General features: G+C 35.7%; 1 protein-coding gene across 1 annotated transcript in view; it reads right to left on the reverse strand.

Annotated features, from left to right (window-relative positions):
• The window catches only part of SHOC1 (shortage in chiasmata 1), a 71,084-nt gene that overhangs the window by 52,782 nt on the left and 4,091 nt on the right, over positions 1-14,211 (reverse strand). Inside the window, exons 3-5 of the mRNA XM_037036157.1 lie at positions 13,202-13,325; positions 9,580-9,667; positions 2,349-2,533 (exon numbers count right to left, since the gene is read on the reverse strand). Coding sequence (XP_036892052.1) covers positions 2,349-2,533; positions 9,580-9,667; positions 13,202-13,325 — 397 coding nt within the window. The remainder of the gene's footprint in view (positions 1-2,348; positions 2,534-9,579; positions 9,668-13,201; positions 13,326-14,211) is intronic.

Raw genomic sequence — 14,211 nt, forward strand, 5'->3', positions numbered from 1 at the left:
AAAAATTTTTTGAAAAGAAAAAAAATTACCACAAAAACTTCAGTCATTAAAAATCCTCATATGCTTTTGAAGAAAACTTAAGTATATGATGAAATGTTCCCAAGATAATGTTAACATTTTAAAATAAGGTAATGCATACATAGCATGATCATAATAGTAAAACAATTTATGTTTAGATTATAGGACTATAAGTTTTTAGTAGAGGGACACTCTATAAAGATGTAGATAATAGTTGTAGAAAAACATTAGTAAAAGTCAATCCTCATTCATGATCAAAAGCTCTCAGCAAACTCAGAACAAAAGGAAGCTTCCTAAACCCAATAAAGTAAATTCTCTAACATTTCACCATTGGGAATGATGTAAACATTGAAAATGATTCATCATTTAAAATGACGTAAACAATGAAATGGTATTTACATCATTTTTAATGACAAAACATTAAAGTATTTCCTTTTCTGTAAGAAACAAAACAAGGATAGCAACTACCATTGCTTCTATTGAACAATGTACTAGAGGTCCCAGTCAGCACGGTGAGACAAAAAAAAAAGATATAAACCTTGTGAAGGAAGAAACAGCTGGCTAATGAAATCACTATCTCAAAGAGATATCTGTGTTCTCTTGCAGTGTTATAGATAATGGCCCATGTGTGGGAACAACCTAAGTGTCTGTTGACAGACATGAATAGAGAAAATGTGGTATACACATACACAAGGGAATAATGTTCAGCCTTAAAAGGAAGGAGATCTAATGAAACAGGATCCAAAGAAAATATAGGATATGAATAATTCATCTGCATTTTAAAAATATTTCTTTATGTTTCAAACACAGTTGACATTCAATATTATATTAGTTTCATGTGTACAGCATAGTGGTTAGACATTTATATACCTCACAAAATAGCCCCCTACTGTAAGTCTACTACCCACATGGCACCGTACATAGTCAACATTATTGGCCCTAGCAGGGTACGGGGATATGCTGTACTTCACATGCCCAAGACTTTTTGGTAACTGCTAATTTGTACTCAATCCCTTCACTTTTTCTACCCAGCCCCCTAACCTGCTTTCCATCTGGCAACTATCAGTTTGTCCTCTGTATCTCTGAGTCTGTTGTTTTGGGAAACTTGAGCATATTTTCACTCAGTGAATGGTAATGAAGGTTCTGATTCCAGGGGAAGTGGATAATTATTAAATTTGCCAATAGTAGCTTCTAATTTGCCACATTAAAAATAATAGCTATGTTTGGGTAGCCTATTTTTTGTTTTTTTACAAACCATCTCTTTACATGTGTGTGTGTATAAAATTTGATCCACACAAATTTTTTATAAGAAATTAGAAGAATAAATAAAAAGAAATTATAGAAGGAAATTGAAAACCATGAAATTTTTAATAACTGTCCCAAACTTGGACAACTTTTTAAGAGTGGAATTGGACAATGAAAATCTTCTAATTCCAAATTTAGACTCTTCCTACTGTAACATGCTCTGAAGTTTAGTCTTTAGTGCAATCACACTATGTCTCTTCTGAAAGTACAGGAGGAATTTATCTCTTTATATATCATCACATACCTATTTGCCAACACTAAAAATTTATACACAATATATGTTATCTATATAAAATGGCAACAAAAGAATCAATTTATTTTTCATGCTCAATCTATAGCATATCTTAAATGATAATAGCAATTATATAACAGAACTGTATGTTTTTTCATTTTAGCAATCATAAAACAGAGTCTTAAATTGCTTTTTTTAATTTAAAAAGGGACTGGGCAGTTATACATACAAGAAAGGTAGTTCTTAGCAAGTTTTTATGAGGTTGTAAGAATTCAGCACCCTTTAGTAGTATGAAGTATTTGAAATATATTTTAGATAAAATATATAATTATTACTTATGGTTAATTTATAAAAACTGGACAAATTTCCTGACCTAATACTGAAATTACCCATCTCTACTTTGAATTATGGTTTTACATAATTGAGAAAAAATTGAAAATCTTTAGGATACTTTTGAAAATGAAATATAAGCATCACTTAGTCATATACTAATTTAATGTTATACCAGATTGCTGTGTCATCAGATCTGTACACAGGCGCTGTGAGCAACTCTGATCAAATCTCTGAGGCTATTTTGACGTCCAACACACTTAAACTCCAAAAACCTAATTTACAATAAGGAGATTAATATAAAAGAGAAAACTATTTCTCTAGTATGACAAAGCTTAGAATTACAACTTTGTAGATGGGTATGTTTAATAAAATAAAAAATAAATATAATAAAACAAACTCACTGGAATAAATCTCTATATTAGTAAAAAATTCTTTATAACAATGAAAATAAACATTTTACCTTGGATCTGTCCTTGAAATTCTGGCCATTTTCCTGAACATCTAATAGGTGTAAAGACTTCACTGTAGTCCTTATAAGCATGCAAGCTGGCTTCCTCAAATTCAGTTTGGGAGTTTGGATTTGAACTTGGAACAATTTCTTCAAATTCACAGTTAGTCTGAGTCACCATTCCTGTAATTGTCTTTCTATGACATTATAAAATTACTGATTTTATGTATGTCTTATTTTAATACAACTTTATTAACAAATAGCATGTATTCACTGTAGAAAAATACCCAATTTCAACAAATATAGAGAAAAATTACAATAGCCTCACCACTCAAGAAATGAATTGAAAAATTATGTATTTTTAAAATGATTTTGAATATTTTTAAACCAAAGTGGATTCATGTACATAGTATTCTGTAACCTGTTCTCTGCTAAACAGTAAAGCATGAGTATATTTATATGTCAATCAATGTACATTTACTTCATTTTTGAATGGATGAACAGGATTCCACTGTGTTAGTAAATCATAATTTATTGAACCAGTTCCCTTTTGATGAAAATTTAAATTTGTTGTGATTATTTGCTATTATAACACAAAGAATATCTCTGTGTACTTGTCCACTTGTTTTATCAAGGTATTTTTCCTGGAGGGTTGTGCCAGGGGCTGTGAGGAGCAGGGGGGTACAGGATAAGGACAGCCATGGCTGCAGTATCCTGCCAACGGGAGGATACTGAGAAAGTACTAAGTCGTGCAGCAAGGCAGTGAGGCGCCAGAGCTGCCACAGGGTCCATGGCCAGGACGACTAGTCAGCTGACTTCCAGTCAAGATGGAAGTGTAGGTAAAAGTGCTTTGCCTCCTTGCAAAACTACAGAAAAAAATACAACTAAACTACAAAACACACATCACCCGGAACCATCACACAATCAAGCAGTATGGAAGTCTGACCACCAAGGATTTCAAGAAGCCACATTCATCCAGAAGGGTAGGAGGGGTGGAGACGCAGAGAGAGGTGGAGAGGCCTGGAGCCATAGAGTGGAACGGAGAGGCAGCTGAACTGGCAGTCTCACGTTCACATGCAGTAGATAAAAATCAGAAGCAATACCTCCAAAGTGAGGGATCCCAACCCCAAACTGGACTACCCAGAAGCCCAGGGTTCCAGCACCAGAAATATAAATCCCCATAACTACTGCCTGTAAAAACCAGTGGTGGTTGGGGCAGCAAAGGAAACTGTCAATTATCAGTAGGCTTCTTTTAAAGGGCCTGCACAGATTCAGGACTTATGCAGACCCACTGCCTCTGGGATTCAGCACCAGGGTAACAGCCAGAAGGCCACAAGTGGCATACAGTGAGAAAAGTAAAGTGACTGGAAACAGGGCGAATGCTGGGAGACAACTTCTTCCTGGGCAAAACCCCAGAAGCCAGGCAGGGGATTGTCCCCTTTGTGAGTCATCCCCCGCACAGAACCACAAAGTAGTGAAATGGGTTGACTTTCCCTAACAATCACCTAAGGCTGTGCCCCACACAATTTATAGGTACACTTCTCTACAACAGGCCACGCTGCTAAGACAGGGAGTCAAAGCAGCTCTACCTAATACACAGAAACAAACACAGGGAGGCTGCCAAACTGAGTAGACAAAGAAATACAGCCCAAATGAGAGAACAGAACAAAACTGGAAAAAGAATTAAATGAAATGGAGATAACCAACCTATCAGATGCAGAGTTCAAAACATTAGTTATCAGGATGCTCCAAGAACTCATTGGGTACTGCAACAGCATCAAAAAGACCCAGGCACAAATGAAGGTTACACTAGTGAAATAAAAATCTACATGAAATCAACTGTGGAGGGAATGAAGCCAAGAATCAAATCAATGATTTCTAACATAAAAAAGAAAAATGCATTTAATCAGAACAGTAAGAACAAAAAAGAATTAAAAAACCCGAGGAGACTAAGAAGCCTCTAGGACAACTCCAAATGTACCAGTATCCAAATCATAGGGGTGTCAGAAGGAGAAGAGCAAGAAATTGAAAATTTATTTGAAAAAAATAATGAAAGAAAACTTCCCTACTTTGGTGAAGGAAATAGACATGCAAGTTCAGGAAGCACAAATAAGTTGGACCCAAAGAGGACCACACCAAGACACATCATAATTAAAATGCCTAGGGTTAAAGATAAAGACAGAATCTTAAAAGCAGTAAGAGAAAAGCAGAGAGTTACTTACAAAGGAGTTCTGATAAGACTATCAGCTGATTTCTCAAAAGAAATTCTGCATGCTGGGAGGGACTGGCAAGATGTATTCAAAGAGATGAAAAGCAAGCACCTACAACCTAGATTACCCTATCCAACAAAGCTATCATTTAAAATTGAAAGGCACATAAAGTGCTTCCCAGACAAGGTAAAGCTAAAGGAGTTTATAATCACCAAGACATCATTATATAAAATGTTAAAGGGACTAATTTAAGAAAAAGAAGACAAAAACTATGAACATTAAAATGGCAACAAATTCACAACTATCAACAACTGAATCTAAAAAAGCAGGCTAAGCAAACAACCAGAACAGGAACAGAATCATAGATATGGAGATCACTTGGAGGGTTATCAGCTAGGAGGGGAAGGGGGAGAATGGTGGAAAGGGCACAGGGATTGAGAAGCATACATTGGTAGGCACAAAATACACAGGGGATGTTAAGAATGGTAGAGGAAATGGAGAAGCCAAAGAGCTTATATGCACAACCCATGGACATGAACTAAGGTGGGGAAGGAGGGTGGTGAGGAGGATTGCTGGATGGAATGGGGCTATTGGGCAGAGAGGGGCAAAGGGGGAAACACTGGGACAATTGTAATAGAATAATCAAAAATATATTTTTTTTAAAAAAATATAATTTTCCTAAAAATGGAAATGATGAGGTTAAAGGTACACAGATTCTTAGACTCTGCCATGCATTGCCTAAGTGCCCATGTACTGGATAATCCATGTCTGCTTTCCCATATTATTATCCAGCCTTTTATATTCTGTTCTTCAACATCAGAAGCTGATCTCTAAGAACCTACTAAGCTAGCCCTCTGGGTTCTGGTTGGGTTCAGCCAGGATATCAAACGTGGGGAGAGAGACAGGATACAGTTTTTCCCAAGTTCTTCCCTCCTAGTCTACAGTTTGTAAGTTGCTGCATTCTTTTATAAAGTTATATCTTTCATCATGTAGCCTTTCTCTATAGCTGAAGTCCTTAACTGCGTTGGTTACTGCTAAGTCCACTTACTCATCCAAGTTTAGGGTGTTGATAACTTCCTGCTGTTGCTAGTCCTGGGCACTATTTTTTTTTTTTTTTGCTCCCTTGACCTTGCCCATACCTTGCCTGTTTTCTAATTGGTTTGGGAGACAGGCAAGGTTGTTTATACAATTGGGATATTGAGCTCACAAGAGATCTTTCCAATGAATTTCTCAACAGATAAAATATTATTAGCATTTTAGCTGCACATCCTATTACATTCTTCTTCTGATATCCCAAAATATTTTAGCCTTAATAATTCCTGATACAGAGTTAAATAACCAAAATCAATATAATTTCCCAATGTAATTAGAGAAGAAAATGAATAAGCCATATCTTAAAAATTATAGATGGAAAAATCTCTCAAGTGTCTGTTTTACTCTTTTTTAAAAAAGATTTTATTTATTTATTTAGCTTTAGAGGGAAGGAGAGGAGAGAAATATCAATGTTTGGTTGCCTCTCATGAGTCCCCTGCTGGGGACTGGCCGGCAACCCAGGCATGTGCCCTGACGGGGGATCGAACCATGATCGTGTGGTTCGCAGACCCATGCTCAATCCACTGAGCTACACCAGCCAGGGCGTGTCTGTTTTACTCTTGAAGAAAATATAAGGTACAAAAAAAATCGCCTCAACTCACTCAGCTCCATATTACTCATAAGAACATTGACCCTTTTTGTGTTGATGAAAGTGCTTTAAAATTGATTATGGGGATGGTTGCACAACTCTGTGAGTACTAAAAACTATTAAATTGGACATTAAAAAAGTGAATTATATGAATATAAATTATAGCTCTATAAAGCTGTTACATAGACCAAACCAAACAAAAAAGTATAGGGTTTGCAGTCACACAGATTGGAACTTCAAGGATTGGATAATAGCTCCAACTATTGACTGGTTGCATGACCATGGGCAAGTTACTTAATCTGTCTTACTTTCTCATATATAATATTGGAATAGTAATACTGAGCTCACATAGTTGTTATGAGGCATACAGGAAGTAAATATATGTGCAATGTCATACATTCAATTGTATTCATCTGAATGTAACAAGCCTCAGAGGAACAGAGAATATAAATATTTGTATATGTTCTTCCTCTTGCTCTATTTGGCCAACTGTTCTGTCCTAGAAGCTAGGAAGCTTACTGAATGGTTCTCCCTGACCTTTTTGCATTTTGCCCTGATCTCCATAATTCATTAGCCTCAACCTTTCCTTTAGCCTGTCTAGGACTTTGAAATAAAGCACTCTTCCTTTATTTCAAAGTCTTAGATTTACTCTAGTATGTATTTATTTTTTAGAAATGTAACATGTCTTTTTACTTATGCTGATTTTTTAAAAAATTAGGATAGATATTATTTTTTTGTTAATGCCCTTTTGCAAGTTCCATAGCTTTGAGTACAGAATCTAATTTTCCTATATGCCCTGTTATTTTTAGTGTGCAATTTTGTAGAACACAGGTTTTTTAAGAACACATGGCAGAAAAATGTCCTTATTGTTAAAACACAATGTGCCAACAAATTAGTAAAAGTAAAAGACTTGAGGTCTTAGAATCAATATTAAGAAGTAACAGCCCTGACCAGTATGGCTCAGTTGGTCGGGTGTTATCCTGCAAACCAAAAGGCTGCTGGTTTGGTCCCCAGTTGGGGCACATAAGATCATGTTTTTTTCTCACGTTCATGCTTCTCTCCATCTCTTTCTCCCTCCCTTACCCTCTCTCTAAAAATAAATACATATAATCTTGAAAAAAAGAAGTAACAAAAATAGAAACAAGAAACAAAGACAGGTGAGACAGAGAGGAAAAGCAAGATTTAGGAAATCTAGGTAGTGCTAATGATCAGGATGTCTGTTCTTAAGTTCCATTAGGTATCAAAACTGCAGTGGCTCCTGAATAATTCAAAATTAAACTGGGGAATCTCTGTACCTCTTGCTCAATTTTGCTGTGAACCAAAATATACTAAGAAAACACAAAGTCTATCATAAAATTAAATTTTACTGCCTGAAACGAAGGTAAAATTAATAGTGGCTTAAACACACACAAAAAGTCTGGAGGTTTGAAGTTCACGGCAAGTAAGGCAGTTCCACAATTTGTCAGGGATTCAGGTGCCTTTTGATCTACTCTGCCATGTCTAGATTTAGTTCTCGTTAGTATAGTCCAAGGTGACTGCTGGAACCAGTCATTACATCTGTATTCAAGCATCAGGAAGGAGAGAAAAAACATGCTACTTCTTTTTAAGGACATTTCCCAGAAATTGCATAAGCCTCTTTTGCTTCTGTCCTATTGGGAAGAACTTGTCACATGGCAATGTTTGGCCACAGGTAGGTTGAGAAATGTAAATCTTATTCTAGGTGGTGCTGAAGATGAAACCTGCTTTGCCTTGGACTATAAGTATATTGATACTGCAAAATGAATGGAAGGTCAGATACGATGGGGTGTCCATTCCTGTAGGGCCTCTCATTTCTCTCATACATGAATCTTTGGTTTGAGCCTAGGTAGCCTGATCACTGCTTTCGTTAAGTACTTATTGCACACTCCTGCCTCTGGGCCTTCAGACATGCTGTTTCCTTTGCCTGAAATGTTTTCTTTCAAGTAGTTTTTTCTTCAATGTCCAGCTCTAGCTCAATTCCTTACGAAAGCACAGCCCTACCAATCTAACTCATAGAGTGAAAAGAGATCTTAGAGATCATCTTGTATCTTGTTACTCAAAGTAGATTCTTAGACCAGCAGCATCAGCACACCTTGGAGCACATTAGAAGTGCAGAATCTCCAATACAAAGCACTGAATCGGAATCATCATTTTTAATAAGATCCTCAAGTGATTTATATTACATTAAAGTTTTAGAAGCACTGATCCATCATCATTATACTGACAGAGAAAGTGAGAGTTAGATAAAATGGCTTGTCAAGTAGTACTTGACTTTTCAAATCAAGACTAGAAATCCACATCCTCTAATTCATAATGCAGAGCTCTTTGCACTATACCTGTCTACTTACTCACTGCTTGGGAGTTCAGTCATGTAACAGATACTTTGCATTAGTGTTATGCCTTGTGATCTTACGAGGGTTATCTTATGTTATCATTTAATCCTTATCTTATTAATTTTTATATGTTTATATTTTATCTTCCTAGCCTAATGTTTAAATTCTTAGATGATGAAAATGGTATATGGGGCTTCTCTGTATTTAGAGTCTAGACACACTTAAATTGGTTCTTTCTTTCAAGTGCAACTAAGGAAAACTTAAATTACTAAAACTTGAAAATGTGAATAATACCTAAGTCCTTCTTGGGTCTAATCAGCACTCTTTGCATGTATCAAAGCAATAGAGTAAATTATTTACATTTGCACTGAAATCTCTAATTTGCATCTACATTAACAATGTTGAATGCAGTAGATGCTCTTCTTATGCTCTGTGTTCCTATATCTCTCATTGCACTTCCCACACTGTATTGTAATCATTTATTTATAAATTTCTATTTCATATTTTCTTGTGTTAGAGGCTGTCTTATTCACTTTGTCTTCTGTATCCAGCTCTCAGGATGGTATGTAGTAAATACCCGATGAATGACTGAACTAATAAAAAATAACATTTTGACAAACTATGTTAGAAAATAGTATTAAATCTGCATTTATACTACAGTGGAAAAGACTGATTTTAATATAACGGCCTCTCTATAGACACCTTGTACAAAAAGTTTACTTGTTGAATAAAAGCATAACAACATTTTCTTTATTTCTGTATGTCTTTATAACACGAATGTGTAGAGAACAGTTAGTATATGATAACTGAGGGAAAGATAAAAAGAGGATGTAAATCACTTATATTAACCTCTCTTTTGTGGGCAGATTAAGGCTTTTTTCTTTAGATGAGAATCAATCTGTGAGGATATAAAGGAAAGGCTCTTCTCTCTCTAGCTGTCTGGAGAACTTCCTGTTTATCTTCTGGATGTAAAAGGGAAATTTGAGGTAAAGAACACTTACTTCTCAAGGAAGTCTTCCACATCGAGGCTTGCTTTCCATTGATCCAAGATTGAGCTATCTGTCATCCCCCAAACTGACACAGCTGAGACTAGAAAAGAGCACAGTAAACATTAGCTTCTAGAACTTTCTTTTACACTTAATGCAAGGAAGGCAAACATTCAACTTCTGCCTCTCTTTTGGTTGGTTATACAGCACTACCATCCCAGAGAGTGTTCTATTACATACAGCTCACATTATTCCCCACAAAGCCTTTATTAGCCATTCCAACTCACTCTAATATACTCCCCTCGAAAGGCTGTAATGTTGTCAGTAGCACTCCCTCTGGTACTTAATCACATACAGTCATATATTAAAAATGTATGTATCTATATTTTTGTCCCAAATTAGACTCTTGATTCCTTAAGGAGAGGAACCATGTCACATACTAGTGTCAGAAGAAGCAACTGAGTGAGGAGTTAAGTGACTTGTATTTTACCACCAGTGCTGCTTCTTATTTGTTTTATTACCTTGAACAAATCACTTAACATCTGAGCACACACCTCACTGAAAAAATATGAAAGTTTACTGTACATCTTTTATGTAGAATCACCCTGCCTGGATTTTAGTATGTGCACTGCTACTTATTAACTACATGATCTTGGGCAAACCTCTTAACCTCTCTGTACCTCAGTTCCCTTATCTACAAATTAAGAATAACAATGGCCCTTTCATGGTATTGGTATAAATACTAAATTTGAAGAGACGTGTAAATTGCTTAGAACACTACTTGACATACTATAAGAGCCTAATATATCTTCCGCATTATTGTTATCATTGTTTTTTAAAAGATGAAAAGGAAAATAAGTAGGAAGAAATTATAAACTCATTTTTTCCTTCTGTACTTTTAGAGCAGTCGGATGAAAGCTACTCCAACCTCATTGAGGCCTTCCATCCCCTGGCCCTTCCATTTTTACAGTATTTGTCCTCTCTCATGTCCTCGCTTTCTTTCTCAGACAGTGTAGGTCCCATGACCATCCCATAACCACTTCCTTATGAAGACTCTTTGTTGCTCCTCCTTCTCTTGTATTAATTTAGGAAAACCCCTACTTTCCACTTTGTATAAGTATGCTAGAACAGCTGAAAATTATTGGAAAAAAGTTATCCAGCCATGTTGAATGAACTTATTATGACCATAAATTTCAAAAGGGCATCCAACACTGATGGATGATAATAGTACGCCTTCCTAATAAAACCAGCTTCCTCATTTTTGAAGACAACTATTTAACACTTTCCCCCCTCAAATTTTCAATACTCATCTTCCTACCCTCTGTTAGTTTGTGGCCTTGCCTCCACATAGGACATTAACATAAACCAAAACCACCTGATCTTTCACCACCAATTCTACCATCTCATTGGCTTAAGTACCTTCAAACCCTGCCTTTCTATCTATCACAATGGGAGAACTATCCTAGCTTCTATCTAATACCATCTTCTCCACTTGCGCTCTTGATACTATTCCTTTTTTATTATTCTTTTTCTTTCCTGCATCATTTTCTCTCTTTTTCCCAAGACTATTACCACTGGCAAACAAACATTTTATAGTCTCTTTCCTCATCAAATAAATTAAAATCACACATCAACGACAAAACAAAACTCTTTATCTCATTTCTCCCTTAAGCTAATCCCTCATTTTTCTATTTTCCTTCATAGTAAAATTCCTCAAAACAGTTGTCTATTCTACTTCTCACTCCACTTTTCACTCTCTTCTCAATATACTCTAATTAAGTTTTCTTACCCAATATTCTAGTGAAATCTCTCTTACCAAGGTCATCAATGCCCTATATTTAGCCAAACTAAAGGTCAGCTCACTATTCTCATCTTACTTGACCTTTTAACCGGGACAAAAGCTTTTGACTACCTCTCCCCTCTTGAAACACTTTCTTTTTTAGAATTCTACAACACCACATTCATTTGGGTTTCCTATCTCACTTGTCTTCTTAGGTGGTTCCCCCTTCTTTGTCAGCCTTTTAATTGTTGGAGTTTTCCAAGGGTCTGTCCTAGTCTCTCAGCTCTGTCTATACCCTCGCTTTCAGAGACTTCATCCAGTTCCAGGACTTTATATGCAATTCACATATCGATGACTCCAATTTGAAGCTCCAACTGTGCTCAAGATGAATATAAACAATTGCCTTCTTGATGCATCCATTTAGATGCCTATAGACATTTTAACCTGGCCAAAGCAGAGCTACTGATTCCAGCCAAAAATTGGTTTCCCCGTGAGCCTTTTCCTATCTTAGGAAATAGCACTGCCACCCACCCAGTTGCTCAGATCTAAAACCTAGAAGAAATTTTTCATTCTTCTATTTTTTTAACCCTCTCACTGTGGGCTGCACCTTTAAAATAATCCCAGTTTTGGGGGGCAGGCAGGGTTGGGAATATAAGACAGAAACCTGTACTTGAACAAGAATTAAATAAAAATTATATATATAAAAAATAATAATAATCCCAGTTTTAACTACTTCTCATATCTCCATTATTATAAAACTAGTCTAAATCCCACCATCTTTTATGTGGAATGTAGATTCACCTAACAGTCTAGATTCTGAACTATTACAACAGCTTCCAGATTAACTTTCCTGTCTTCTACTCTTGCCTCCCAGTCCCTATCCCTTCCATCTGCTAGGCAACCAGAGTAATTTTTTCTAAAGTATAAATCAGGTTATGTCACTCCTTGTCCTAAAACTGTCCATTGACTTACCACATTAGCCATATTATGGCCTTCAAAAATCTCTATCTTTCAAAAACTGCCTAGTTCTCAGATCTCCACCTTTTTATGAACAAGTCACAATGGCCTAATTTTCTGACCCTTACACACAGTTTATTCCTGTGTCAGGCACTTCACATTTACTTAAAAGGCTTCTCCTCCATATCTTTTTGTAGTTATTTCCCTCTCATTATTCAGGTCTCAACTCAAATGTCCACCTCTACATAGAATCCCTTCCATAATCATCAGAACTAGCAGCACTCCTTACTTCTAAAATTTCCTATCACATCACACTATTATGTCTTCTCTATACACTAATCAATAAGAGATATTAGTTTATGTATTTAGTGGCTTTATTGCTACATCCTTCTTACCAGTCTGAAAACCCACTGAGGGCAGGCACTATTTCTATGTCTTATTAGTAACTGTGTCCTTAGCACCTATAACAGTGCCTGATACATAATATATGCTAAATAAATGTTATTAGCTGACTTGACTACCTCTTTATGTCCATGGAGCCTACCTCTTTCCTAAGTCAATGCCGTGATTAAGGCAAGTGATGATATTTTGTACATATACATTTAAAAATAGTGTTATATTCAGTGTATCATTGCAATTTAAAGTAGGCTTTCCAACAGTTGAACAAGACCCTGTTATATAATAAATGTTTATGATGTTAGAATAGTTTAAGACTTCAAATCTTTTATTTGTTCTATTCATATCTAGTATAAACTTTTCAATTCCTAATTTTGTCATATAAATGAATAAATGCAATGGGTTTTATTTAATGAGAAAAGCATTATATTTTCTTAATTTATTGTGCTAAACTCAACAATAATTTTTAAAATAGATTTTTGAGAAATAAAAAATAAAACATACCTCTTGTCCATGGCCTCCTAAACGTATTATCAATAACTTGTGCGTGGTAATTTCCATCTTGAGATAAACATGAAGGGAGTCGAAGCAATAAAGTATCTCTGCAAAACTTCTTTCTAACTACATTCTATGTCAGAAAGTGAGATTATAAAATCTTTTAATATGTTTAACAGATTTAACTTATTTATTAATATTCAGAATATTAAAATTCTCTAGTCTCTTAAATTTATATATTTTTATTTAAAGGTAATATATGCTCACTATAAATAACAGAACTACATACTAAGAAAGTCAAGGTCCAGGGTAATATCAGTAACAGTTAGTGTATTTTCCTACAGACTTTTTTTCTAAGGCCAAAATGTGTGTGCAGGTGTGTTTGACAAAAAATGGGATCCCATCATTTATATGCCATTTAGCAATGTGCTTTTGTTTTTCACTTAGCATGTTTTTCAAATAGCTATCTTAATCTTTGTTTTCTGTCTTCACATTATTTCACTTGTGACAACTATCAAATGTAATTCTAATTTTTAAAAATGTAATAAATAAAACTATTTTTAGAAGACTGTTAAATCAGTTAAGCAAATTTGTAATTCTATCCTGCCTTCACCTTCTAGCTTTTATCTCCGATTACTCTCTAATACTACCAGTTCTCTCTGCAGAGACTTGTCTCCTTAGTACCTCCCTTAACACTGAACAGTCACTTCTTTATTGACACCATGGTCTGCAGTGTGCCCCTGAAAAAGCCCCTGTACTCTTCTTTTTTTTAAAATATATTTTATTGATTATACCATTACAGTTGTTCTATTCCCCCCCTTCATTCCCCTCCACCCGCACACTCTCTCCCCCACCATTCTCCCCCCCTTACTTTATAACCACGTGTCTCAAGTTCTTTGGATTCTATATTTCCCCCACTATTCTCGCCCTCCCCCCTATCTATTTTCTACCTACCCTCTATGCTATTTTCTGTGCCTTCTCCCCGCTTCTCCTCCTCCTCCCCCCCCCTGTCCTCTTCC

Source organism: Sturnira hondurensis, unplaced genomic scaffold (assembly GCF_014824575.4).
Source record: "Sturnira hondurensis isolate 20B ecotype Veracruz unplaced genomic scaffold, ASM1482457v3 Scaffold0022566, whole genome shotgun sequence".
Taxonomy (NCBI): domain Eukaryota; kingdom Metazoa; phylum Chordata; class Mammalia; order Chiroptera; family Phyllostomidae; genus Sturnira; species Sturnira hondurensis.